This window comes from Penicillium verrucosum (genome assembly GCF_028828655.1).
Source record: "Penicillium verrucosum strain IBT 35672 chromosome Unknown utg000003l_segment0_segment0, whole genome shotgun sequence".
In the NCBI taxonomy this organism is placed as follows: Eukaryota; Fungi; Ascomycota; class Eurotiomycetes; order Eurotiales; family Aspergillaceae; genus Penicillium; species Penicillium verrucosum.
Genome location: NW_026643212.1, coordinates 733,099 through 758,331, shown reverse-complemented (window position 1 = coordinate 758,331; position 25,233 = coordinate 733,099). Strand labels below are relative to the sequence as shown.

At 49.2% G+C, this 25,233-nt stretch overlaps 9 protein-coding genes across 9 annotated transcripts; 4 read left to right on the top strand and 5 right to left on the bottom strand.

The window, feature by feature from the left end:
- Positions 1 to 188: 188 nt before the first annotated feature.
- On the top strand, positions 189 to 1,853 carry N7516_008076 (uncharacterized protein; the record flags this gene model as incomplete). Its single annotated transcript, XM_057220796.1, has 2 exons — positions 189 to 1,573; positions 1,634 to 1,853. The coding sequence occupies 2 exons, from the start codon at positions 189 to 191 to the stop codon at positions 1,851 to 1,853; spliced, it is 1,605 nt and encodes a 534-aa protein (XP_057071068.1).
- Positions 1,854 to 3,219: 1,366 nt separating this feature from the next.
- Positions 3,220 to 3,508, top strand: N7516_008075 (uncharacterized protein; the record flags this gene model as incomplete). The annotated part of the gene is made up of 2 exons (XM_057220795.1): positions 3,220 to 3,236; positions 3,346 to 3,508. The coding sequence occupies 2 exons, from the start codon at positions 3,220 to 3,222 to the stop codon at positions 3,506 to 3,508; spliced, it is 180 nt and encodes a 59-aa protein (XP_057071067.1).
- A 356-nt stretch (positions 3,509 to 3,864) lies between these two features.
- Positions 3,865 to 4,097, top strand: N7516_008074 (uncharacterized protein; the record flags this gene model as incomplete). Its single annotated transcript, XM_057220794.1, has 2 exons — positions 3,865 to 3,957; positions 4,020 to 4,097. Coding segments are annotated over 2 exons (171 nt in total), but the record flags the coding sequence as incomplete, so codon positions are not given.
- A 482-nt stretch (positions 4,098 to 4,579) lies between these two features.
- Positions 4,580 to 5,089, bottom strand: N7516_008073 (uncharacterized protein; the record flags this gene model as incomplete). Its single annotated transcript, XM_057220793.1, has 1 exon — positions 4,580 to 5,089. One exon carries the CDS (start codon positions 5,087 to 5,089, stop codon positions 4,580 to 4,582), a length of 510 nt encoding a protein of 169 aa, XP_057071065.1.
- A 686-nt stretch (positions 5,090 to 5,775) lies between these two features.
- Positions 5,776 to 7,556, bottom strand: btgE (putative cell wall glucanase (Scw11); the record flags this gene model as incomplete). Its single annotated transcript, XM_057220792.1, has 3 exons — positions 5,776 to 6,842; positions 6,889 to 7,288; positions 7,359 to 7,556. 3 exons carry the CDS (start codon positions 7,554 to 7,556, stop codon positions 5,776 to 5,778), a joined length of 1,665 nt encoding a protein of 554 aa, XP_057071064.1.
- Positions 7,557 to 11,961: 4,405 nt separating this feature from the next.
- N7516_008071 (uncharacterized protein) lies at positions 11,962 to 12,334 on the top strand (the record flags this gene model as incomplete). Its single annotated transcript, XM_057220791.1, has 3 exons — positions 11,962 to 12,060; positions 12,130 to 12,257; positions 12,319 to 12,334. 3 exons carry the CDS (start codon positions 11,962 to 11,964, stop codon positions 12,332 to 12,334), a joined length of 243 nt encoding a protein of 80 aa, XP_057071063.1.
- A 697-nt stretch (positions 12,335 to 13,031) lies between these two features.
- On the bottom strand, positions 13,032 to 14,736 carry coaT (acetyl-CoA hydrolase ACH1; the record flags this gene model as incomplete). Its single annotated transcript, XM_057220790.1, has 3 exons — positions 13,032 to 14,225; positions 14,299 to 14,539; positions 14,594 to 14,736. 3 exons carry the CDS (start codon positions 14,734 to 14,736, stop codon positions 13,032 to 13,034), a joined length of 1,578 nt encoding a protein of 525 aa, XP_057071062.1.
- A 1,183-nt stretch (positions 14,737 to 15,919) lies between these two features.
- On the bottom strand, positions 15,920 to 20,917 carry N7516_008069 (transcriptional regulator SIN3; the record flags this gene model as incomplete). The annotated part of the gene is made up of 4 exons (XM_057220789.1): positions 15,920 to 16,588; positions 16,643 to 20,586; positions 20,673 to 20,737; positions 20,817 to 20,917. 4 exons carry the CDS (start codon positions 20,915 to 20,917, stop codon positions 15,920 to 15,922), a joined length of 4,779 nt encoding a protein of 1,592 aa, XP_057071061.1.
- A 1,330-nt stretch (positions 20,918 to 22,247) lies between these two features.
- N7516_008068 (protein phosphatase 2A regulatory subunit CDC55) lies at positions 22,248 to 24,063 on the bottom strand (the record flags this gene model as incomplete). Its single annotated transcript, XM_057220788.1, has 6 exons — positions 22,248 to 22,271; positions 22,325 to 22,887; positions 22,941 to 23,589; positions 23,665 to 23,762; positions 23,844 to 23,884; positions 24,020 to 24,063. 6 exons carry the CDS (start codon positions 24,061 to 24,063, stop codon positions 22,248 to 22,250), a joined length of 1,419 nt encoding a protein of 472 aa, XP_057071060.1.
- Positions 24,064 to 25,233: the final 1,170 nt, after the last annotated feature.

Below are 25,233 nucleotides of genomic sequence, written 5' to 3'. Positions count from 1 at the left end.
AGGAGATTGCGGAGTATAACCCCCCATCTATATCTCGTCGATTATTCTAACCAATCACAGTCATCCACCCCATTTTATTAATCCTAACTCCTTGATGAGTTATCTTTTTCGCACTTGGATCTGTTAAGTACTACGCCCCTCGCGTATTCTTTTCTCTCTCATGTTATTCCTCACCTGAAGTTCTTACTATGGGAAATACCATCTCTTACTCCACCACAAATTGTGAAGTCGTCATCTCTGACCGAGGACGTATTAAGGGCCTACAGTTCGATAACAAATCACGTAGATTTGCAGGCATTCCTTATGCGCAACCTCCCACTGGACACCTGAGATGGCGGAAGCCCCAGCCTCTTCTCGACACCTACAAGTACTCATCCGGCGGAGCTAGCCCATATGACGCCACAGCATTTGGGCCCGTTTGCCCTCAACCAAATTACTCGAAAGCAGTGAGCGAGCATGCCCCCAAGCATGTTTATAATGAGGACTGCCTTCGGTTGAATATTTGGGCTCCTGTCCCTGATCCCAAAAATCCAAAGGAAAAATGGCCTGTCATAATCTGGTACCACGGTGGATGGTTCCAGGTTGGGGATCCCAGCCAGGAAGCCAGCATGGACCCAACGGAGCTAATTTCGACTGGCAAGCTTCAGGCTGTTTTTGTTGCAGTGGGGTACCGGCTGAACGTCTTTGGCTTTTTGGCTTGTCATTCTCTCCTCGAGGAGTCCGAGGGAACATCGACAGGCAACTACGGACTTTGGGATCAGCGACTCGCTATTGATTGGGTCCATAAGCACATCGGGGCCTTCGGAGGGGATTCTAGTAATATTCACCTGGCAGGGCGTAGCGCAGGTGCCTACTCAGTTCTCGCTCAGGCCCTGTATGATTTTCGCTCTGTTGGGAGTGATCATTTTCGATCTATGGCCATGTACTCTAATGCCATTCCAACACAACCAAAAACGCCTCAGGAATGTGAGGCCCAATTTGAAGAGCTGAGCCGATACTTTGGCGCTCCATCGACAATGAGCGGGGTCGAAAAGCTTCAATTCCTACGCGGAATAAGTGCCAGTGACCTTTGTGCCGGAATCATGAACCTTGAAAACCACACCTTTCGTCCCGTCACAGATGAATTGTTTATTCAACCGGGAATATTCAACTACTACCAAAATGGCTCCTTTGCGCGAGAGTTCAAGCGACGCAACCTGCGCATCTTCATTGGCGAGGTTCTCAATGAAGAGACCCTATACGCGGCCACAAATGGCCCAGACGCGAATCTGGCAGCTCTCCAGCAACAAATCGCAAATTACTACCCTCTTTCGACAACAAAACGCCTGCTTCAACATTATCAACTTCCAAAGTCAGACAACAAACAAGACTGGGCTGACCTGTTTGGAAAGATCATCTCCGATGGTCAGGTCAGAGCTCCATCGCGGTACCTAGTCAAGATCCTTGCGGACAATGGCGTTGACATGGGGAATATCTGGCGCTACATGATCGCGTACCGACTATCATTCATAACGGAGAAGATTGCCCCAGCTTCCTTCGGTGTGACCCACGCTATGGATCGGCCTATTTGGAAGTATGTTATCATTTCTACGTCCTGCTGCACTCTTCATGTCCACTAACGTTTGCTGCTCAGCTATTCAATCACACATGGCCCGACTCCCGAAGAACGCGAAATGATGTCAGACTGGATACATGATCTCTGTGTCTTCATCCATGGTAAAAGCGGGTACTCTTACGGTACTTCTTCTCCGAAACAATATAAGGTCATGACCGGGGAAGGGAAAATTGCTATTCAGGACGATACGAAATGGGACGAGCTAATAGGGGTAATGGACCTATTCTCGGGGCTTTAGATAGCTCCTAGGCCATCCTTCACGCCTTCCAAATAACCGTCATCTAAATTAGGCTTTGGTTTTTGCCACCTTAGCGTGTACTTCATGGTTCGTCCGCACACCCCTAGATACCGAGAGTCCATCCTCCCTCCCCAGCGCATTGGGATTGGTAAACTTCGTGATCCTTGTTATTTGAGCTGCACAAGATAGCAGGCTCGGTCTCGTCTCATATACAGGAGTAGTAAAGTAGTAGTGGTAGTAGTAGTTGTAGTACACTTCATTTACCCCGACCCCTCGCAAAGTTGATTTGACCACTAGACCAAAAGACGAATCCGTACTCAGCCTAGTGGGTTGTGGTTTAGAATCCTACTTTGCATTGCGAGGGGTTAGGGTAAATCAAATCCACCCATCCATTCACCCATTCAACTGTACAAGCGCGCGATCCGCAAGCCCATCATGTTGATGGGTTTTGATGAGGTCTCAGTGTTGTTGAGCGCTCGCGAGCGTCAATGACATTTGGGTAGCTCTGCTATCTGTTTGCATTCTCTACTAAACATCATCTCTAGCCTCAAGAGGCCAACGTAACTGCCAATGAAGTTCCCTTGGGATTGATTGGTGACGAAGTGTCAACTTTCAACGGCCGTTGATACACCCAACGCGTGGTTTTAGCCATAATGTTCCGGTCACGAGTCCCAAGGTGTCTAATTTCCATGCCCAGGTGATGTATCACGTTCACCACATCATTTATCAATTTCCTGTTACTTAAATCGTATGCTGCTTCGCCCATTCCAAATTTGTGCTCATCTCCCTGAAACAATATCTGTTGGGTGCCTGGATGCCTTAATGCCTAAGGCATACAGACCCACATGATGACAGATCCATAACTACCCGAGATAGTCTCTCTCTCTCTCCTTCTTTCTTTCTCCTCTTTGTCCAACTCAATCATTAAGAATCTATCAACTTGGTTTCTTCATCAATATTCCATCAAATAGATTCTACATTAATATCTCACGAAATTCCCCAGCGCAGGACGAAGTACGAAGTACACCAATCCTGTGTCATGGCCCCAGCCCTCTAACTACCACGACCCACCACGCAGTATATCCCTTCCCATCTAGGGAGCCCACGCAAGCTCCGTGTGTCACCGCCAAGGCTGCAAGAATATAATCCTCAGCTGGTGCACCCCTTACAATTACAATGCCAAGCGGCTGGTGACATCGTCAGCGGCGTTGCTAACAGCCCCATTCAAGTCACATCTGAGGCGCACGATGCTTGTGTCCTTCGAACCATGAGCACAGCGTCAGCTATAGATCACTAACATGGTCTAAGTTGCACAATCACACAGGGACCTCTCCATCCGCCACCATCAATGACTTCATACTCCTCAATGAAGTCAGTGGGTAGGTAGGTCTTGTTGGTTTTCTGTTCTACACACCATTTTCCGCTGGAGAAATACCATATAACAGTAGACAAAATAGTCCCCTCCCAAATTAAGTCATCATCAATCAAACAGGATCAAGCAACGTCGTATGTATCCGGATGTTGCATCCATTGACGCAAACAATCCCCGCTCCCGCGAGAACGACAAGGCGGCCCCAGCCATCATCCAATCAGTGCCGATCGATCCCATAGCTGCCCCTGTAGATCCCGTAGATCCCTCAATGGCCCTGTTTTAGGCGAGACAATGATAGATCTTCGCGCTGGTGCGTGGTGTGTCATTGCAGTGCTCCACGCCTGCAAGCTATAAGACTTTGATGGAGCCTGATATGCATTCGTCTTTGCTTTTCTGGTTTCGATATTGATACTCCGTACGCCGTTGTTCAATCTCACTGCCTCCCGCTTCACTGTTGCTTTTTCTCAATGTATGTTTTGTTTTACACCATTTCCTTGCCCTTGCATCCAGTCTGAACCCGCATATTGCGGCGTTTTCACCGTATCTTCTATTATTATACTTGACTCGGTCGCTGATTTGGTCCTTGTCTTCATTCTAGATACCCCATTTCTAGCTCTTTCCAGCTTCTACCAATTCAAAATGCGCGCCTCTGTCATTATCCTCGGCTTCCTCGCTACTCTCACCGTCGCGCTCCCCGAAGCATACCCTAAGGCCGAAATCGCGTGCCAATCTGTGAGTCTGCTCGATAGTCACAATGGAGAATGTGGGGAGACGATTTCTAACAATGTGACTAGGACACCATGGCCTGCACGGCTGCTAACTGCGCTGCTGAGGGATGCTGCTGTGAGGGACTTACTTGCGGATCCAACGGTGTAAGTACCTAGCAACCCCGACGCGTATCTACTAAGTGTCGTTTGTTTGTTCAAAATGCTAATGAGGATGACAGACTTGCACGGCACTATAAGATGTTTTGTTTTCGCTTGGGGTTACAATATGATAAAAGGAGGGATGAGCCTACCCGATCAACCATGATGCCTTTTGTGTTGGCATGAGGATGCAATATGGATAAGGGATAAGGGATCATTGCCCTGGCACTGTGCTCATTGCTTCACTTGTATTTATCTATTTTGTTAATGGTATATAATTCTGGAATATCAAAACAGCGATCAATAGCTTTAGTCTGATGCAGCTATCACAAAGCGTACCTAGCGTAGCGTGGCTCAGCTTGACCTTGAAAGATGGCAGATCACTCGAGAGAGAAGACAACCTAATAACACACAATATCTGCAACGGGAATATCCAACACTCCCTGAACCAACATCCCACGGTAGCACATACGTAGGTACTACTAGTCCTATCCAAGCTTCTCCAAAAGCTCCAAATACTCCGCCTCATCCCCGGAATGCGTCATCCTCAAAGCCGCCAACCTCTCCCTCCGAGCAACAACCATCTCCCCAAGTAGTTCAAGCTCAATCTCAAGACGCTTCTGCAGATCATAGGTAGTACCACCGGGACAGCTCGCAGTTGCAGGAAGAGGAGCAGTAAATGGTCCTGCATCATCCGGCTTTCTCTGATTCTCCTTATTATCACGCTCTTTCTGTTCCTGTTCACGATCTTTCTGTTCTCGTTCCTTCTTCTCTTCCGCCCTCTTCGCTTTCATCTCCTTGGAATCTGGACTCCATCCAAACACCTCGGCAACTATAGCGAAAAGAACCAAGCCGATGAGGAATATTATGGCCAATGCTGCGGCTATTGGGATGATGAAGTTGATCAATATTGTGAAGAATACCCCGGTAATAGACTTGATTATTAGGATAGGGCGCATGTAGAAGGGTTCGCATTCGAATGGGAATGGGAATGCCATTGTGGGAGATTAAGGAAGTTTAAGGTGGTTTGGGTTCTGGGTCTTGTTCTGGTCTTGGTTCCTGGCCGGAAAAAAGGAGCGATATATGATCTTTGACACAATTTTTGTCTTTTTTGGGAGGTTCAAAGTCTTATCCTGACGGACGGGAAACTGAAGACGCTATGTTGTAGTTTGATGCCATGTCTTGTGTTGAGCCTCGGTGTTGTGGGGTCGTATGCACCGCCCCCCAATGTCTCGGGCGAAGGTTACAACTCATCGTATGAGAACCCGAAGAGGACCACCAAATGATGTAGGAAGAGGATGTGCAACATATAAACAATGACAGGGATACCCTGATTTCAAAGTATAGAGCTGACACGGCAAATACGTGGCAAATACTATGTTACAAAGGAAAAGACTACCAGAATCAAAACTCGTAAGAAGACATAAATGAGCAATGTACAAACTAAAAACAGGAATAAGGAGATCAAAAAGGTGCAAGGTCAGTAGACAACGTCAAAATAAAAGGTGTATCTACCACAGGAGTCAAATTTAATATAGAATCCAAGAAGGGAAGAAAGGGCCGATCGGAATCCGTAGACACACCACCAAGCCAGAGAAAGGTAAAACTCCTAGTCCTCCTGTACAGGTTTTGCATGTGCAGAACTAAACAAAATATTCAAAAATCCATGACAGAGTCATCACGCTTAGAAGACTCCAGAGCAACCCCAGTGCTGCTCAACGTTGAACTCACCGGGGTTCTTCCAGGTGTCGTCGGAGTAGGAGAAGAAGATGGACTTGGAGCCAACGGCCTTGGCAATGGACTTGATGGCAGTAGCCTGCTCAGCGGTACCGGGGATGGCAGCACCGTTAGCGCTACCGGCGTTGGGCCAGCCGGTCTCGAGGTTGATGACGTCCTTGCCACCACAGATCTTCTCGAGCTCCTCGAACTCACCCTTGGTGAACTCACCGGCCTTCTCGGCGGTGACATCGGCGTTGAAGAAGGGGTGGATGTTGGCACCGACGATGTCGACAGCGCTGCAAAGGGAGGCAGCGCCGTACTGCTGCCAGACGTTGATGGGCTCAGTGGTGGTGATGACACCGGTGTAGCCGGCAGCCTTGAAGCTGGAGGAAGCGGTCTTGATGAAGGAGGACAGGGCAGTGGCATCGATGTAGCCGGACTGGATGGCCTCGTTACCGACAACGATCAGCTTGACCATGTCCCACTCGGCCCACTTGGAGATCTCAGTGACCTGCTCCTGGGCGGCGGAGATACCGGAACCGTCGATGTAGACACCGATGATGATGCTGAGGCTGAGCTCCTTGCAGGCGTCACCGATGAACTCGAGACCACTGCAGTCGGTGGAGTAGACGCGGACCAGGTTGAAGCCCTTGCCCTTGATGACCTTAAGGTCCGACAGAACCTCCTGCTTGGTCTTGCACTCACCACCAGAGGTGTAGGGAGAGTAAGTCATACCGTACTGGCCATCACCGAGGACGGTGGGGGCATCGGTGGAGGTAGCAGCGGAGGTGGTGGAGGAGCTGGAGGCAACAACGCTAGAGGCGGAGCTGGTGCTGGTGACAACGGGAGCGGCAGTGGTGGTAGTAGCAGCAACGGTGGTGGGGACAGCAGCGGCGGAGGTCGAGGCCAGGCTGCTGGTGGCAACAGGGCAGACGTAGGTGAAGTCGGTGCGGGTCACAGTGACAACGTTCTCGTCCTGGGTGTAGGTACCGGGAACAATGGTGTGGGGGGGTGGGGTAGACCAGAACGGTGCTGGTGGGCACACTGGTGGTGGTAGGAGGGACAACGGTGTAGGTACCAGCGGTGGGGCAGACGTAGGTGGTGGTCTCAATGACGCTGGTCACGGTGCTGCCGGAGGGCTTGACAGTGGCGTAAGGGCAGGTGACAGTGGTGGCAGTCTCGACGACGGTGGTAACACCACCGTAGGTGTGGGTACCGCTGGGGACCTCAGTGGAGGTGGCACCGCAGACAGTGGTGGTGTCGTGGACGGTGATGGTGGTGGCCGGGATGGTGTAGACACCGGTGGTGGAGAAGGTGCTGACACCGGGAGTGGGCAGCTCAACGGCGGGAGTGCTAGCAACGGCGGTGCTGGAGGCAACCGGGGCCGAGGAAGGGGGGGCCGAGGAAGCGCCCGAGACAGTCACGGTCAAGGTGCTGGTGCTGGTAGAGTGCACAGTGCTGGTGAGAGTGCTGGTGGACTCGGGGACGGGGGGTAGAGGTGGAGGTAGGAGTGGAAGTGGAAGTGGAAGGAGGAGCAATGGTCTCAACGGGGACCAGGGTAGCGTCACCGTAGTAGGTGATGACCTTGGTGGTGCAGCCGCAGGTCTCCTCGGCGGCAGGGACGGAGGAGGACCAGACGCTGGCGGAGGCCTCACGACGCTGGTGGAAAGCGTCATGGCGACGGTGAACACCGTCGGCCATGGCAGAGCCGACCAAGGCGGCGGCGGCGAAAATAGATCCCTTCATTATGTAAATGATAATATCCACGCAAAAGAATGAATGCCCGCTGAACGAGTGAAGCGGTGGTATAGAATCAAAGGAACGTGGGTTGAGAAGGTAGAAGGAGAGTGATCGGGGGCACGCAAGGCCTTTTGTTGGAGAAATCGGTACCGGGGGAGTTAGGGGGGGACAAAAAGAGAAAAGGAGAAAAAAGACCTAAAAAAAAGGGCCCTAGTCTGGTTTGCACAGATACAGGTCCACCGATCGTGAATTTCCTGTGAATTTTAATTTTACCCTAAGATTACCCCTGGACGAGTCTAGATGTGCTTTCAGGGACATGATCAATCTGATTGGCTGTTTATTCGACACCCGAGTATTGGCTGCTTGTGGTTGGCCCACACGGCTCGGGCAAGAGTGGAGAGTGCATGGTGTATTTTGTATACATTTGTTTTATACCGTACAGTTAAGTCCATTTGCAAATTCAAGTCAGATTTCATATATCAGGCACATGCAGGTACAACATACGGAGTACAGTGACTAAGAGTCATACATAACCCGCAGGTACAAACCACAAAATTATATTCTCGCCCAACGGTCATTTTACCTACATATGTACAATAGGAACGGAATACTCGTATTCAAACACTATTATTATCAATACACTGCCCGCACGGATCGTCCACTGCCTTCTCTCCTATTCCTCTCAGCTTTCGGCCCCAGCGTCGAAAACAGTCGAAAATAGTGATCCTGTCTCACACCCAGAATAGTCTTCCCCTTACCGCTGTGAGGGTCGTCCAACTTCCGGTTTCCCAACTCCTAACCGTTTAAAAAGCCACATTGTACCAAAACAAGGCCAAGGTTTCATATATCCTGTCAGACCATGTAAGGTACCACTACCGCCCCTCTGTGGCTGACTCGGTGGCAAGCCCCCGTTCAATCCTCGGTTCCCAGTTACCCAGCCCAAAGAAATGTCTTCGAAGCAAAGATCCAGAGAATGTGTGGAGTAGTACGGAGTAGAATGCCTTCATATCCATGTCTCATTGCCAAGTCAGACAGAGAAATCCGCCGGTCAAGAGCCCAAAGTCAAAAACCAAAGAAAACAGGAAATTCTCTTCCTGCACCATGTGGGGCAGGCTGTCATAGCGTCCCCGGCCAGTCCCGAAATGGTAAGGTGGCAGCTGGATTGGGATTTGGTTCAAATTATGATTGGTTTGAAATGCAGCCTCTAATTTCCGCCCTGCCGATCTATATTATAAAATCACAATACGGGTATCATTCAATCTTATGGATTACCTCCAACATACGAGTCCGCAGTATCCTCAATACCAATGTCTCGGATTACTACCCAGTCTGGGCACAACAACATCTCCTATCACAACAAGTCTCTCCAATCCCCATGTTTTCGCCATCAAATTGTTCTCTTATATATCAACATACTCTACTCCGTCCTCTATGGAAACAACACATACCCTTTGTTGTTAACTATGCGCTGTTTTCTACCTCCCCTGACGATCTCCATCCAGCCAGCCATATTATATTGTACACGCACTCATGAACTGGCCGATCACCCGCCGCGGCCTAATTTAAAGTCAAAAACAGTTAATAAACGGGACACGAAGCTTGAACTGTTCAATTAATTAATCGCGCCGAATAGGAAGGACCGTGTGGACTACGAACCACCTTCTACTCGGGGCATAGGTATCTACTTAGTGTGTTCGTTGCCAGAGCAAAATAAAATTAACACTGTAGCCTGAGTACCCGATGTATCCGACACCCACACTGATAATGCTTTACTTACAGGTTTATATACCACGCACAGGAAATGGAAGCAGCAAGTGTTAGTTATAACGAACAGATTCTCTACTATTTCATGTACAGAGTGTTGATCACAATGAGGACGGGAGTCTGGATCCCATTGACTGGCGATCAAAACTCAACTCGTCCATGGGGTAGATCACGGATACTGGGGCACGGCCGAGGATAGTGTGTCTTGGTCTTGCGGAGATTACCGCTTTGTACGGAGTACGGAGTAGTATTTTTATCAAACTACCATCACTAGCGTCTGACTCCTGAATTAGACATGCTGTGCCCGTTTTGCACCAGTTGTTTTTCACTCGCTAGTCAGATAATTACCCCACAGGTTGGTTGAATTATTGACAAGGTTGAATGAGTTTGGGTAGAATGTGATGTAATTGTGTATTGAGGCCCAGTCTTGCCACGTTCTACATTCTTGGTTTGGATTCATGTGTACTCCGTACGGAGTAGACGAATACCTCGTGTGTTGTTGTAGATGGATACCGCCCATCCTACTCGGTACTCGTATAACACAAAGAAACTGCCCAAATCAAAGACAACTCAACGATCCAGACCGCCGAAATATTCTTGGCCAATCTGCGGATTCCAATGGATCAAAAAGCCAAGGATAATGGCGGATCTGGGCTTAGTTGGCATTTAGGTCGAGGCTTGGCGATACACTCTTTGAGGTTATTCAGGGGCTTCCAGGGGCGTGTGGTATATGGCCTTGTGGGTTTAGGATCTGTAAAATCAGTTTTATTCGTGCAAAGACAAAGAGTCTTGTGGCGACTTTCTATTCAACTTGTGTTTTTGTTTTCTTTTGTATGTTATAATAAAGATGTGTAAAAGATTTCCAGGGTCCAAGGTTCAACGGTGTGTGGTTCTGGGGAAATTTCTGCAGAGCAGTTTTCCCTACATATGACTCAGGTTTTCTTTTTTTGATACGTCAAATTTAGGGCTAATTTATGTTCCATCGATGGCATTCCACATCTTAGATATTTGAGATCTGTATCACATTGGCCACATGGAGAATCTCACTAGAATGTATGCCTTGATCTTCAGGTGCCTTCCGCTTAACCTCGATTTCTCAATCACATTTTCATTATTTCTAATGAGTGTTGCATTACAAAATAACATCCCTATGATCTCAAAATATAGTAGGCTCTTATATTGTGCCAATTACAATAAATTTGGAATTAGGTACCTCTTGTATGACACGCCGATGCAAAAGGTACGAGTCAAATCTAGCATAGGTCGACTAATATATGTAAAAAGATATTTTGAAGATATTTTCGATTGCTTTTTCTCTTCGCTTGCAATTTGGAAGTAAACGGATATCGACATCCCGACCGACCGCACAATATATATATATATATATATATCAGAACTCATCAAGGACTACCAGAACAACCCATGAAATCCGATCTAATATGGTCGCCCTAAAACAAACAAGACAGGCAGCGAAGACCGACATCTCTTTAGGCTCGTCCAGTAATATCTGTTGTTCCTTTCAGTGATTTTCTTGTCTCGATGGAGAAAACGAAACATGAAGCCGCATGTCAGCTGCAAGCCCGATGGCTGAATAACGATCGGCGTTTCTCGGATCTACCCTTTGATTCTTAGATGAGTGTCATTGCGACTAGGTTACAAATTATTTACCTCGTCTTTGATATACAGCATGCTGTATATGTCAACTTGAAAAGGTGTACAGAACAATCTCGCATGGACGTCGGGCTGCAAGGAGGCGGAAATGGGGAACGTCACAGAAAAAGTGGTTAGATCTAGGGATAAGTTTGTTGGACTAGTATAAACTGACGGCTTCATGGAATAATCAGCGTTGATGGCAGAAAGGGAACATTTTTGTTGCCATAAGATTGTGTATCTTGGAATTTAGAGTGAGGTGCTCTAAATACTATATTCGGTGCCAATTTCGAAGTTGAACCCTGGATTGTATATCGCACAAATTAACATATAAAAACACAATAGCTCCAAGTTATTAGGTTACTCTAAGCCTTAATTAAATCAAATCCAAAGTCGAGCTTTCCCTGTTGTTTCCTACTTTTTTTGCCGTTCGAATCTGACCATCACCATGCCACCCCGATCATGCCACATCACCACAATCCTTCAATCCCCCATTCGACGTCAAATAACAATCCAAGGGTTCATTCTCCACCTATACTAACTCCAGAAATACAATCACAAACGGAAACGGAAACGGAAAAATCCGCATGCAATCGCACCACATCCATCGTCACCATCCCAACCACCAACCATATCCAGCAATATCTAAGCATCCAACCCGGATAAAATCAATCCGAGATATACATCATGCTATCCAGTACAATTCCCCAGAAACGGCTAACGGCCACGTCCCGAGACCCAGCCTCTCGGAACAAACATGGTTTGGTTCGCTATCAGGCCATACCTGCTATGCGGCTTTGTATCTTGCTATGATATGAGAAGTGGTGTGTGTATGTATATAAGGATGGGATGTTACACGACAGGGCTTTGCTTTTGTTCATCACACAGCGATATTGTTATATACCTACTTCGGTTACTTCATACCTGATTCGATACTCATCTACACCATTACAACTACACAACACAACACATCCATCCAAACCATACAACATACAAAATGCCCACCCAATCCAAAACCACTGATAGCGATCACGCCCGTCTGCAAAATGATTACGGCGCAGACTACTGGGTTCGGAATTCTGCTCAACAACATCGTGTACGTATACTACTGTCACTGCCGCCGCCACTATACACTATTAGTATCCATTAACTAACATTCCCAAAGCGTGCAACAGCAGGACGAGGCCTCTTCGCCGGGTTACAAGATGTAAAGCACTACAATGTCGAAAGCGGCTGGGCTAAGCGCAAGTCTGAGACGGCACAGCCTGGTATTCTCGGGTCTCTCTGGAGTCGGTACGTTATATCCACGGTGCTCATGCTTTAGATTAGAGGATCAGTGCTGACGTTTATGTAGACTTACTGGACTTTGATATTTCTAATGGGTTGTTGTTGGTTTGGCCGATTCTTAGACTCTGTCTTTCCTTGTGTTTATCACATATGGAGATCAGAAGGGGATTAAGATTGATATGATTACACGCTTTCTTTAGGAGTTGGTGTTTTTGCTTGTCTTTCAGCATTGCTTGTTTGTTATTGTGATTATACAATATCTTTTTGGATATAGGAGTTCTGTTTGGCGTGGCAAGATCTGATTTTTATAAAATTTATTTGTTTGGACATGTTCTATTTGCATAACTACGTATCATTTAATTTGGATATAGTTTGATCAATACTGTAAAGCATTGGAATGCGAATAAGAAAGATAAATTCTGGACGTGATTGATGCCATTCTGGTCTATGTGTATGCGAGTGCTAAGCATAGACCCTAATCAAATTGGGCATTATTATGCACTTCACTAGATCAATACATGTCGGAGTCCGCTTCATGTGATACTACATCCGTGCATATTACCCCGGAATAGCTGCATAGTTTGTCTGCCTAGGCATCCACGCACGACCCCAACTACCAACTAATCTACAAGCAAAACAATCCAGAGAAAAAGGTTATTTTCCGAGTACATATATACATACATAAACCGCTAATAGACACACCAAACGCCCTAACCTAGCGCGTATTCAAGTTTCAGAATACGCAAGGTATTCACACAACCACACACACAACCCTCAAATCTACTCCCAAGAATCAATCTTCATGGTACCCTTCTCCTGCAGATTCTTGTGCATGTTAAAGGCCTGGAAAAGCATATGCGGCTCATGACCCATTCCCTTACGCAGACACTCGAATTCCGCACGGTCAAGATAATCAGTCAGAATAGGGGTGTAGTCAGGGTGCGAGCAGTTCTTAATAATAACACGCGCGCGCTCCCTCGGCGACAACCCACGGACATCAGCAAGACCCTGCTCAGTAACGACAACGTCAAGATCATGCTCCGTCTGATCGATGTGCGTCGCGAACGGAACGATACAGCTCACACCGGTGGGATCGGTCTTGGTGGGACGTGCCGACGGAGTGTGCATGATACTGTACTTGGAGTTACGGAGGAAATCGGCGGAGCCTCCGAGTCCGTTCAGCATCCGCGAGCCCATTACGCAGGTACTGTTGGCGTGGGCGTAGATGTCGACTTCGACGGGGGTGTTCATGCCGATGCAGCCGAGACGACGGATGATCTCCGGGGAGTTGGAGACTTGTTGCGAGCGGAGGAGGAGCTTGCCTGCGTAGCGCTCCCAGTTGTCGTAGAAGCGCTTGAAGCCGTCTGGGGAGAAGCGGATGGAGGTTGCGGTTGCGAAGTCGAGGTTGCCGCTGTCGAAGAGGTCGAGGAAGGAATCTTGTAGGACTTCGGTCCAGACTTTGAGGTTCTTGAAGTCTGCGCCGCCCTTGCTGAGGCCTCCGACAACGGCGTTGGCGATGTTGCCGATGCCGGATTGGATGGGGAGGAGGTTGGGTGGGAGGCGGCCGTGCTTGACCTCGTGCTTGAGGAACTCAATGAGGTTGGAGGCGATGGCTTGGGAGCCTTCGTCTTCTGGGGCGTTGGGGAGGGTTTGGTCGGGGTAGTTGGACTCCACGACGGCGACGACCTTCTCAGGGTCGATGGGGATGTAGCTTGTTCCGATACGGTCCTCCGGGGCCATGACGAGGTAAGGCTTGCGGCCCGGGGGTAGGTCTGAGCAGGTGATATCGTGCAGGCCTTCGAACGAGGGCATGGAGGTGTTCACTTCGATGATGACCTTCTCGGCCATCTGAATCAGTTCGGGTGAAGCACCGACGGAGGCACCGGGGATGATGCCTCCGTTCTCGGTGATGGCGGAAGCCTCGATGACGGCCACATCGATTGTAGGCTTGGGCTTGTTGAGAGTGTACCAGCCCTGATGGAAGCGAAGAGGTTAGCGGGTTGATTGGGGTTTTTTCTTCTTTTGTTCTAGAAATGTCAAGACTTACATAGACCAAATCCGAGGGGAACATGCTCAGATGCTTATCGAAGAACTTGATATCGCCGGTGTTGATTCCCTTGGCGATTTCCTTTCCGACTTGGTGAGGGCTACGGCGCTCAATCATGTTCAAGCGGGCCCAGCGGCTCTCGGTCTCTGCGCCGGAGGAGGCACCGACAAACAGGTTGTACTTCAGCTGTCCCTGGAGGTTGTTCTTCTCGACGTGGTCTGCGAGAGCAATGGGAAGCATCCTAGATTGAGGTTAACGGTCTGTACTCAACATCCAAGGGTCTTGTGTTACATACTTGGGGTAACCGACACCGGTAAATCCGGACCAGCCGATGTACGTGCCATTGGGGAAGTGGTGAAGGAGATCCTGGGGTTTGGCGAGCTTCTTCAAGTACGAAGGACGCCGCACACGGCTCTTCAATAGCGCCGAAGCAGACATGATATAGGAAAACAAAATGGAGGGGAGAGTGTCAATGAGGTGTGAAGAAGAAAAAAGGGGATCTGGGGGTATAAGTAATTTCTTCAACCCCACGGGCAGAGGTCTCCACAAAGGAATGCGAGGCCGACAGGTCCGGGAGAATGGAAGTTTGAGATTTTGGTAGGGCTATACAATTGCATATTGGAGAGAATGTATAGAGTATATACTCTATAGCATATTATTTTCATTCAATTTCAATTGGATTCGTCAATTGTAGTCTATACTGTATATATATACTGTATATATTGTATATACACCCATACATATCCTCCTATTTCTGTCTCATTCCCCAGTTACTCCCCCCTTCGATGATGCTTATCACAAAAATTAATCCATAATGACGTCAACCATGGCATTTTCCCGGCGTTCGGTCGGCACCCACTCGGTCTTCGGTCATCTCTCGGATTTCCGCTATTCCCCAATTCCCCTTTTTCTCTTTTTCTCTTCTACCTCCAGGACTTGCATATATAGCCATTATGAACACCCTCTTCTTCAGCTTAATATATTATCATAATAACCACAATCAAAACAACCATCACAATATACAAAAAAAAAAAAAGAATGTACGGAGTAGCACTCCGTAGATCCCGCCGAGTTTCTCCCGACTCCACACTCGGCCCAGTATCGGCTATGCAGCTCGGCCACACGGAGATTTACATAGCAACACCAATTGGATACATAATAATTGGATATATATTGCCTCAAGTGGTACCGATTATGCCGATTATACCGATTCAGTAAGATAAGCCGATGATCTGGAGGAAGCTCATTTTCTTTCTTACCCCAGGAGTTTGAGTGGATCGCCGCATTAGGGGTATACTTCAAGATTATGGAATATACAACAGGAAGATGAGCATCTGAAAGCAATCATACAAATCAAATTAAATTAAGAATCAACAGACCAATCTCCCCATGGTCATTTCATTTGTGAGAATAAAGTAAGAGATACTTGAAGAAAAAAAGACGAGATACAAATACAAAACTACGGAAATCGTTGAAAAGAAAAGAAGAAAAACTATCATCGCAATTTCCTCATCGTACGCCGTCCCCCTTCCCACAATCAACAATAATGCATGTCAGTCCTCCCCCCTGCTTGGGGGAGGACTGACCCGTCGTAAAAGATACACCCCCAACACAAAACACCCTACGCCTCGGTAGGCTCGGCATCTGTCATCTCAACATCCGCGCCCTCATCCTTCTCCGCCTCCACATTGGCGGGGGCCGCGGAGCCAGAACCAGACGCAGATCCCTCACGGCCCGGAGCGGGACTATCGGTGAGGGTACCCTCAACCCAAGAACGGAAGCGCTGGTTGCTCTCATCCACCTGGTCCTTGCTCAGACCGCGGGCCCAGGAGGGGTTGTTGACGAACTTCTCGACGAAGCGGTCGTGGCGCTTCTCGCGGAGCGCGGCCTTCTCCTTGGCGAGGTCGTCGACTTGGGCCATGATGGTGTCGGCGTCGGCGTCGGCGTCTTTCTCCGGGATGGGCGCGTTGGAGCGCCAGAACCAGTCGTGGGTGGGTGGTTGGTACAACATTGTGTAGTTGTTGGCGCAGATGCGGATGGTCAAGCCATCGTGGTGCTGAAGGCTGCGGTAGTAGCGGTCGTACTCCTCGTCTTCTTCGAGCTTGGGAGGAAGGTTGCGCTTTAGGAGGGGCATGCGCATTTTGGAGAATTGGACGCCTTCGGTTGGGTCACGCATCGAGTAGGCGGTCACGTAGTAGGACCAGCGCTCTTCTGGGGTGAGGTCGTCGTTGTTGAGGGTAGTGTCTTCGCTAGTCATTACTTGGACAGTGACACGGCGGTCAGGTGGGTACTGAAGGATTTGTTAGTTATGACCAAGACATGTTTGAAAATAAGGAAAACTCACAAAAGTAATGCGGTAGATATCTCCATCTTTGACCAGTCGCTCAACTTGTTTGCGGTACTGAATCTCCTGGTGGTGGGTAGTCTCCTCCTTCTCGCGTTCCTTGAAGAAGAGATTGACAATGTCGGAGCTGCGATCGCGAGAGTCACCAGTGAAGATAGACGCCACAAACTTGGAAATGGAAGAGAAGATACGCTCCAGATTGTAGAGCAGGTATCCGCTCTGCATGTAGAAACGACGCAGGGTCTCTTCCAGGTGAACCTGATCGATATCACCCTTGATGACCTCCTCGCACATACGCACGATCTGCTTGTAAAGGTTGGCTTTGGGATCGACATCATAGAAGAAATCACCAGGGAATCGGTCGATCAAACACAACTCGTGAGCAGCCTTCGGTAGAAGACCGCGTCGGACTTGTTCGCGGGCGGACTCCTCCTGCTCCTTGATGCGTAGAAGACGCGAGTAGAGGATCTCAAAAGTACGCAGGAAGCAGAGGATGTTCAGGTTGCTGTACATGTGGTGCTCCTTCTTTTTGTACTTCTCGTTAAGTGTGTATTCATGCTCAAGGCTGAAGTTACCGTTGCCGGGATGCTCCATCCAGCGCAGTTCAGCCACGTCAAATGAATCCTCAGACTCAGAGACCGTGGAAGAAACTTGGACAACAGGAGGTTCGTCATGGTTGTTCAGAACATCCTCCTTAATGGACTTTTCAGCCTGGCCTCCGCGTTCAAGGGCATCGCGCAGAAGATCCAGCTTCTGCAAGTCCGCTCCCTTGCGGCTCCCGTTCGAGACATCATCATTGGCATAAGTGTCATCGTCATCATTGATGGCGTTGTAGACTTCGTCCATGTACATGTTGAAGGTGTAACGGTCCAGGCCGAAGAAAGCAGGAATGAAATCCCTGATAAAGTTCATAAGTCGCTGGGGATCAGCGCCAAAGCCATTGGTGTTGCGGTCAAAGTACAGGAAAAGGAGGAAGACAGCGTCTAGAAGGACCTGAATATCGTCGAACAGGAATTCAGCCTGGAACTTGGGTGGGGTCCGGCCGCTCTTGCGACTAGCCTGTGCATCCTCAAACTTGGTCTGCAGGTCTTGCTGGATGTTCTTGGCGACAAAGAGCTTCTTGTCGGTCTGCTTGGTTGCGATGGCTTGGTGGTCAAGACTGCGCCAGTATGCTCGCTGCATCTGTTCGCGCCAGACCTTGTCCCACTCGCGCTGGCAAGCCTTCCATTCCTCTAGCTTTTGCTTCAAGCGGTAAAGGACAATGGGAAGAACATGGCAGGGACGGTCGAACATGTCTCGGATGACTTTCTCACCGCGTTGACGGTCGTAAATCTTCTTGATGACACGCTGATAAATTGCCTCGCTTTGACCACCGAGACCTTGTGGCAATTTGAATGCAACGCGTTCCGGATCACTCATGTAAAGGAATTGCTGGCAGATGGGCTCAATCAGCTGGATGGTACGGGTACAAGCCTCAATGTGGTGATCATAATCGTGGCGATCTTCTTCAATCCGATGCAAAGCGTCTTCATACTGGTTCTTGCGGTGCGCAACAAAACCAGAATCTTCCGAAGCCCAGGTGGGATGTGAGGCCCAGTCATCATTAAGAACACCATTGCAAAGCGGATCGCGCCCACTGCATGGCTTTTGGCGTTCACGCTTGGGAAGAAGTCGGTAACTCGGTCCTAGAGACCGGCAGTGAGCCAGGTTGACAACACCTGATTCCGGGTTCGCCTTGGGGTCGATGATCTTATCCTCAGGCTCTTCGGCGCTCATGAAACGTCTGAACCAACTCATGAGTTCAGCATTGGACCCGATGTATCCCTCGGCCCGCTTGACGAGGATGTGGCGGTCGAGGAGGTCCGTGGTGTACAGGTTGCAAAGCTTCAAGAAGTCGCTGAACACTTGCTTGTTGGCAATGAACTTCTTCACGCGGTCAAAGAATGCGATTTCCTCCTGGCTAGGAGTCATGGAGACCGAGGGAGGAAGAGGCTCTGGGAGAGCAGGAATCAAAGTAGGAGAGACATTAGCCATGTCGACAGAAGGCTTTCCATGGTGATACTTCGGTCGCTTACTAGCGTTACCGAACTGCGAGCTCTGGCCACCTCTGTTTGCCTCAGACAAGCGAGCAGCTTCGGAACCGGCAGGTCCAGAGATAGAGCCAACACCACCTGGGCCACCACGGCGCTTCTTGTTTTCCTTGGGGTCCTTGACATTGAACTGACCCAGTGGAGGCATCTTGACGTCACGGTTAGGAGTCTGGGAGGTAAAACCTGCAGGTTCACCACGGAGATTGCTAAGAGGTGCTTGCTCTTCAGCCTGGCGCTGCGCGGCTACTTGTTTAGCATGCGCGGCGGATTCCGGCAGGAACTGTTTGAAATCCTCCAAAAGATCTGGTGCAGTGTTGAACAACTGCGTAACCTGCCCATAGACATCCTGAATGGGCTTTGACTCCCGCTGGTAGGTTTGGAGTATCTCGAGGAACTGCTTGTAGATCTCTGGCGCACTTGAGAAGCGGTTCTTGATCTTGTTCACATAGCTGATGGCATGATTAAACTCCACGGGACCACGCTTGTTCAGATCCTGAGCACCCTGGAGCATCCCAGTTCCGACACCAGCCAAATTGTTCATCGGCTGGGTGAGGCTAGAGCTCTGTCCAGCAGCCGAGACTCCCATGAGAGACGCCCTGCTAAGTCCAGCGGACGCTGCAGAGGCAGCGCCTTGAAGCTGTGCCACTCCACGGTGGTCTTGCTGATGAGTCATGGCAGATGCAGCTTGTTGCTCCTGTTGGGTGGGGTAACCATAGTGGTGCTCCTGGGCGGGTCCAGGTCCATCCTGTTGATACATGCCACCCATCATTCTTGAGCCAGGAGAGTAAGATCCAGAGGCAGGGCCTTGCTGCTGATCCTGCTGCTGCCCTTGTTGCCAACCAGGTCGAGACTGGTCGCGATAGAAGTCAGACCGGGCATGTGGATCACCGGAGGGGGGTGCATTAGTGATTGTCTCGAAGGGACGTCCTGCACGTGGCATGCTGAGTGTATTTGTGCCCGACGGGGTTGTGACCCGAATCGCATCAGGGTTATCTTCAGTACCGCACTCAATGCGGTAACCGGGAGGCAAAAAGGTATTAAATCCTTGAATGAGAGCAGGGTGACCATTGAAAAGTGTCGAAACGCGTTGGATCACACCCGGCGTATCAATAGCCTGGCTCTTGAAATCCTTCATGATATCCAAGAAACGGTTGTAGACATCTGGCTGGTCAACAAAGCGCACCTTGACCTGGTCGAGGTAGCTGAGAGCATCATTTAGAATCGGTTGCTGGCCCTGTGCAAGAGCGGCAACATTCCCTGGAATCTGCTGTCCGGCGGCATTGTATGCCATCATAGGCTGTCCTGGTGGACCACCAGGGTGCTGCATGTACGAGCGAGGTGTACCTTCGCCGTGCTGCATTTGAGGACCGAACAAGCCAGGGGCAGACTGAGGTCCGCCCTGGTGGCCGTTTTGCGGATTTCCGCCAAGGGTCGAGAGGAGTCCGCCCGGGCCATGAATGGAGTTGGGGACTTTATTGGCCACGGGTTGGTGGAGGGGGATCGAGCCAGTGTGGCTCTGGACAGGGTGGTGGGGTTGTTCGCGGCGTTCTAGCTGCCGTTCAATTTGTTCACGGTGATCGCGCTCGCGCTCGCGCTCACGGTGAGCCATTTCTTCCTGGCGCTGGCGCTCGATGATCTCGCGCTCCCGGGAGTCCCGCTCCCGCTCGCGGTTGAGCTGGGGAGAAGCGTGTTGCATGGCTTGGCCGATTCCGGGAAGAGAATGGCCGCTGTTATGCGACGGGCCTGCTGGGTGCTGGCCGTACGCGGAAGGCTGGTGCGGATTTCCGTGGGTCTGGCTTAATTCTGCCAGTCCGGGAAGAGAATGGCCACCCGACTGACCAGGGTGGTAGGGTCCTATAATAGAATGATCAGTTAATTTAAACGTGTTCTTATCATTGGATTTGCACATGGAAATCTGTAGTTCACAAAGAGGCACTCACCACCTGGAGGGGGAAGTACTGGGCCCGAGGGCTGCGAGGCCTGAGCTTGCTGAGAGGGATTTTGACTGTTGAGGCGCAAGCAGATCGTGTTAGTCTCTGATATCAAGGCATCAAGCCGCTTGTACTATATACGGCTGTTCGTACCTGAATGACCCCAGGGGCCGAGGCTGCTGGTTCATTTGATCGATGCCAGGATGCGACGGCGGCCCACCAGAGGAGTGCCAGCTATCGTTTCCAGAGTTCATGGTGTATGCACGAACCCTAGTAGGAGAGAAGTAGGAAGGTAGATTTGACGGATAAGAAGGGTCGAGGAGGGGAGAAAAAGTCAGGGTCTAGTAATCGAAGAGCTGGAGCTCGTAGTCTCGTGGGTTGGAATCGACGGGCAACGCTCAGGTTGCACTAGGGTCACAGCATGACCCGAAATCTTGCAGATAAGAAGACAGAAACCAACTCCACGCAGCAAGAAAGAACCGGTAGAGAAGTAGAAGTACGATAGGCAAGAAGGAGACACAGACTGGGGTGATGGAATTGCGCGCGACCGATCGCGGGCTCCTGTGGAGGCTTTCCTCTCCGGAGCTAACCTATTATGGACTAGTGACTGCTTTTCGGACATTCGATTTTCCACAATGTATTCAGAATTCAATTATTACGGTATTGTTTGTATCTATTGACGGGATTTCCGTCAATGGGAGGCGGTACAATGGTCATGCGTTGTATTGTGCGATAGGTCAATTTCCGTCCGCCTTCGTCATCGCCCGCCATTGCCGGCAGAAAAACATGACAGGCATTGAGGGAACAAGGGAACAAGCGTGAATAGCATGAGTCATGAATGGAGGTGGATGATTTCAATAGACCTGTAGCTTATTGTTCATTGTATAACCTGTCTTATGTATCAATATGAATATCAAGGCTCATTCTGAAGGCTGGGGTGCCTCTCGCTTGTCATGCCTCGGAAAGGGGCGGAGGGTAAGGGCTGGCTAACAATGGCCAGTTGAGTGGCCTCTTCCGGCATCTTTTTTTCAGGGTCCTTTCTAAAAGATACATTTTCGAGGTACATTTTATTGAAGTCTTTTCTCCTATATATTCAGAGAAAGTAACAGATAAAGCAAGAAAAACGCTTAAACCGTAAAATTATACTGTTCTGCTTGGAACTAAGGACTTCTAACGTCTCAATACTAGTTAGCTACCAAATCTATAGCCTTTCATAACTATGGAAAGGGCCTCAAAACAGGCATGAAATTTTCTATCATGAGTTGTCCACAATACAATGCCTTTGGCCACCCCACCACAATAGCAGGGAAAGAGTAAAAAGGGACATAGGTAAAGAAAAACTAGGTCTCCAAAACCCAGACAGATGAGTTCCACGATGAGAGCAGAGATAGGGGGATTGCGGGGGAAGGGGAAAGTCCTGTGATTATGGAACCTGTGGCTTGCTGCTATCATTATTTTCTGGTTTTCATTCTTCATATCTTGCCTGTTCACCAAGGCCTTCCAGCCACCCGATCCAAACCCCAGATGCGCCTGTTCATGGAAAATGATAATGGCATTGTGATGGTACGATGGTACTTGGTGCGATTAAAGAGCGGAGAAGACAAAGAGCTGTATTTATAATCAGCATTATTAGGGGTTGGACAGAGACACACAAAACTTACATTGTTTGTCGCCGCAATTGCAATGCTGTCTTCGAATGGATGCCAGCTCATGTGCAAGATCTTCTTGTTGAAGTCGATCTGATCCGCATCGGTCTCCTTCTTCATGCGACTGCCGGGGCCGGCAGGGCTGCCGGATCGCGAACCAGCCTTCTTTCCGTTACCCTTGCTCATCGGCGTCGGTACACCAACCTTCTTTGCCTTGAATGCCGACTTGTCTGCCTGGAGCACAATCTCCGTATCCTTTTCTTCTTGTGTGGGGTAGATCATGAAGTTGTTGTTGTAGCTGCCGGTCATAACGTTCTCCGCGTCGCCAGAGAAGACCACCTCGAACTTGTCGAAGATGCTATCGTTCTCGTACGTATCACAGAGGCGAGGGCGCAGGTGCTCGTGGATGGGGATGGTCTTGATCGGTTGACGTTCCATGTTGACATCCCAAATCTTCACTGTCAAGTAGTCCCTGGACACAATGTACCGTCCGTCGTTGGAGAATCGCACGTCGGAGATGGAGGAGATAATCTCAGAGAAGAAGGAACGGGACGAGGCATCCTCTTCTTGTTCGAACTCTACATATAATGGTCAGTATGTGTAATTGACACAATTCCCTGGTTGTACGTACGCTTGGCGTGTTCGTCACACAACGCCCGTTGTCGCATATCCGCAAGCTTGATTGTGCCCTTGGAGCTGGCATACATGAACCAGTTACAGCTGACCGGGTGGAACTCGGCCGCAGTGATGACTTCTGTGAGTTCCTCCATATTCGCTGGCTTGATATCCACAATGTTGAAGCTCTGGTCCTGGATGTTGAGGTTCCATAGGTTCACTCGCAGGTCGTCACTGCTGATAAAGGTTTCACCATCGCTGTTAACGGAGATGCTATTTATATGATACGCGTGGGCGTTGGCGTATGTTCTCCGCGGAACAGCAGCAACAACAGTGTCATGGTGTGTCAGGCGAGGCAGCTTGAGTGCAGAGGGGTCCTTGAAGGATACGCGGGGGGCGCGAGCCATACCTCCACCCCCAACCGGGTTCGCAGGAGTGAGTTCATTCGATAAGTTGTTCTCGGCGACCACCTTCAGCGACTTGTCGAAGACCTTCCAAAGTTTTATCGTCTTGTCGTTCGTCGAAAGGAGGAAATGGGATGCATTCTGTCGTCGGCACCATTTTATCTTGTTGATCTTCTCTTCGATCTCTAGCGACTTGAGATAATCGAACTCTGGCTCGTGTGACTGGAACTCGGTGTGAAACTTATACTCGCAGGTTTTTTTCTGTTTTGTTCAGTGATTAGCTTAAGGCAAAACAAGAAAAAGAAAAATTGAAAAAGACCGGAGGGGGCGGGCTACCGTCTCGTTTCGCTCAAACAACACCACCCTTCCTCCCTTGTCACCAGTGGCCAAATAGTTACCGGTGTGGTCAAATTCGACGGTCGAGATGATGTCCGCTGCAGAGCGCTTGTCAGTCGATGCACTCTGTAGAGATTGACCAGATTCGGCCGAATAGTGCGAGGGAAGCTGCCAATTACCTTCTGTAATATCTTCTACATCGCCTTTATCGCCGAAGCATCTGAGATCAAGTTAGTCCCTATTCAATGACTCTTTGTGGTGACGTTGGGTCGATGGCGCCTAGACAAAAAGGAAGAGAAAATGGAAACCACAAGGTGGGAAAAGTCCGAAAGGCATTGATCCGGGGTGAACTTACTGTGTGAACTTCCAGGTAGGTGTGCCTGGATCTCTGTCTACCATTTTCACGTTCTAACTAGCCCTTGAACGTGACAAGGGCAAGGACCAAGATAGGAGGGACGGGAAATGCGGGCAGGCAAATGCCTCGTGAGAGCTCTATTGTCGATGCAAACAATCACTTAGGTTGAAGCGAAGTAGGCGCGATAGCCGACACGAAAGAATTCGGTCGGATGGGAATAACGATTGGAGAAAGCGGAAATTGAGAGAACAGTCGGTCACCGGAGATGGTGTGCGAGGGGTTTGGCGGATGGCGGTAAGGCGAAAAGAGGGGCAGAGGGGGAAACAGCTTTGAACTATCCAAATGGGAAAGACGAGCTGAAGAATGAAGAGAGCTGTTGCCGAATGAGATGGCAACGTAGCTTGATGATAGAACACAGTGAATGTGCTTGTTATGAGTGGACCCGCAGCAAAAGAGCTTGAGAGGGGGTCATAAGAGAAAAGTTTCTATTGAAGTAGGGTCTTTTGTTAGAACAAACTCCAAAAACACAAAAGGGTGAAAGGTGGATGGGGTTGCGTACTTGGTCCGAAGGCGATGAAAGGAAGACAAGGAAAAGAGTTGAGAGGTTGAAGTTGCCCAGGATGAGTTGAGGCGGTGGTGGGGAGTTACGGAGATACCAAACGGTGGTGAACAGACAAGTTTCTTGGGGGGGCACCGTCAATATTAAGGGAGATTCTATAGTTTATTTCTCAAGTGAATGTGAAATAATAATAATCAAATTTGATTCTTTGATTCTAATGAGATTGAATATTCTTCTCTACATTCAAAAGAAATTCAAGTCGGGCACCTGCAACATGCTGACATCAACACTGTTAACGACTGTAACATTGCCCTTTATGCGCCCCTCTCTCGGGCTTATAACCCGTATACGGCTACAACTGGGCGGTTTAAGTAGGAATATCAATTGAAATATTGGGTTATTAAATAGCTATCTACTTAGATTGAGTTGGATCTATTGGATCTACGTCTTTTGAATTTGGTATTCAATCATCTATATGCCCGAAAACAGTACTATGCGCCTCTGTCGTCATTCTTGAGGCCCAAGCAGGTCTCCGCCAAATTAAGCATTGGCATATATCATATGCTGTCTAAGTAGAGGGATCAGGAAAGGCAATTGGTGATATTCGTTCAAATCCGGAGCATCCCATATGCTGTTGGGGATTCCTACAGATGAA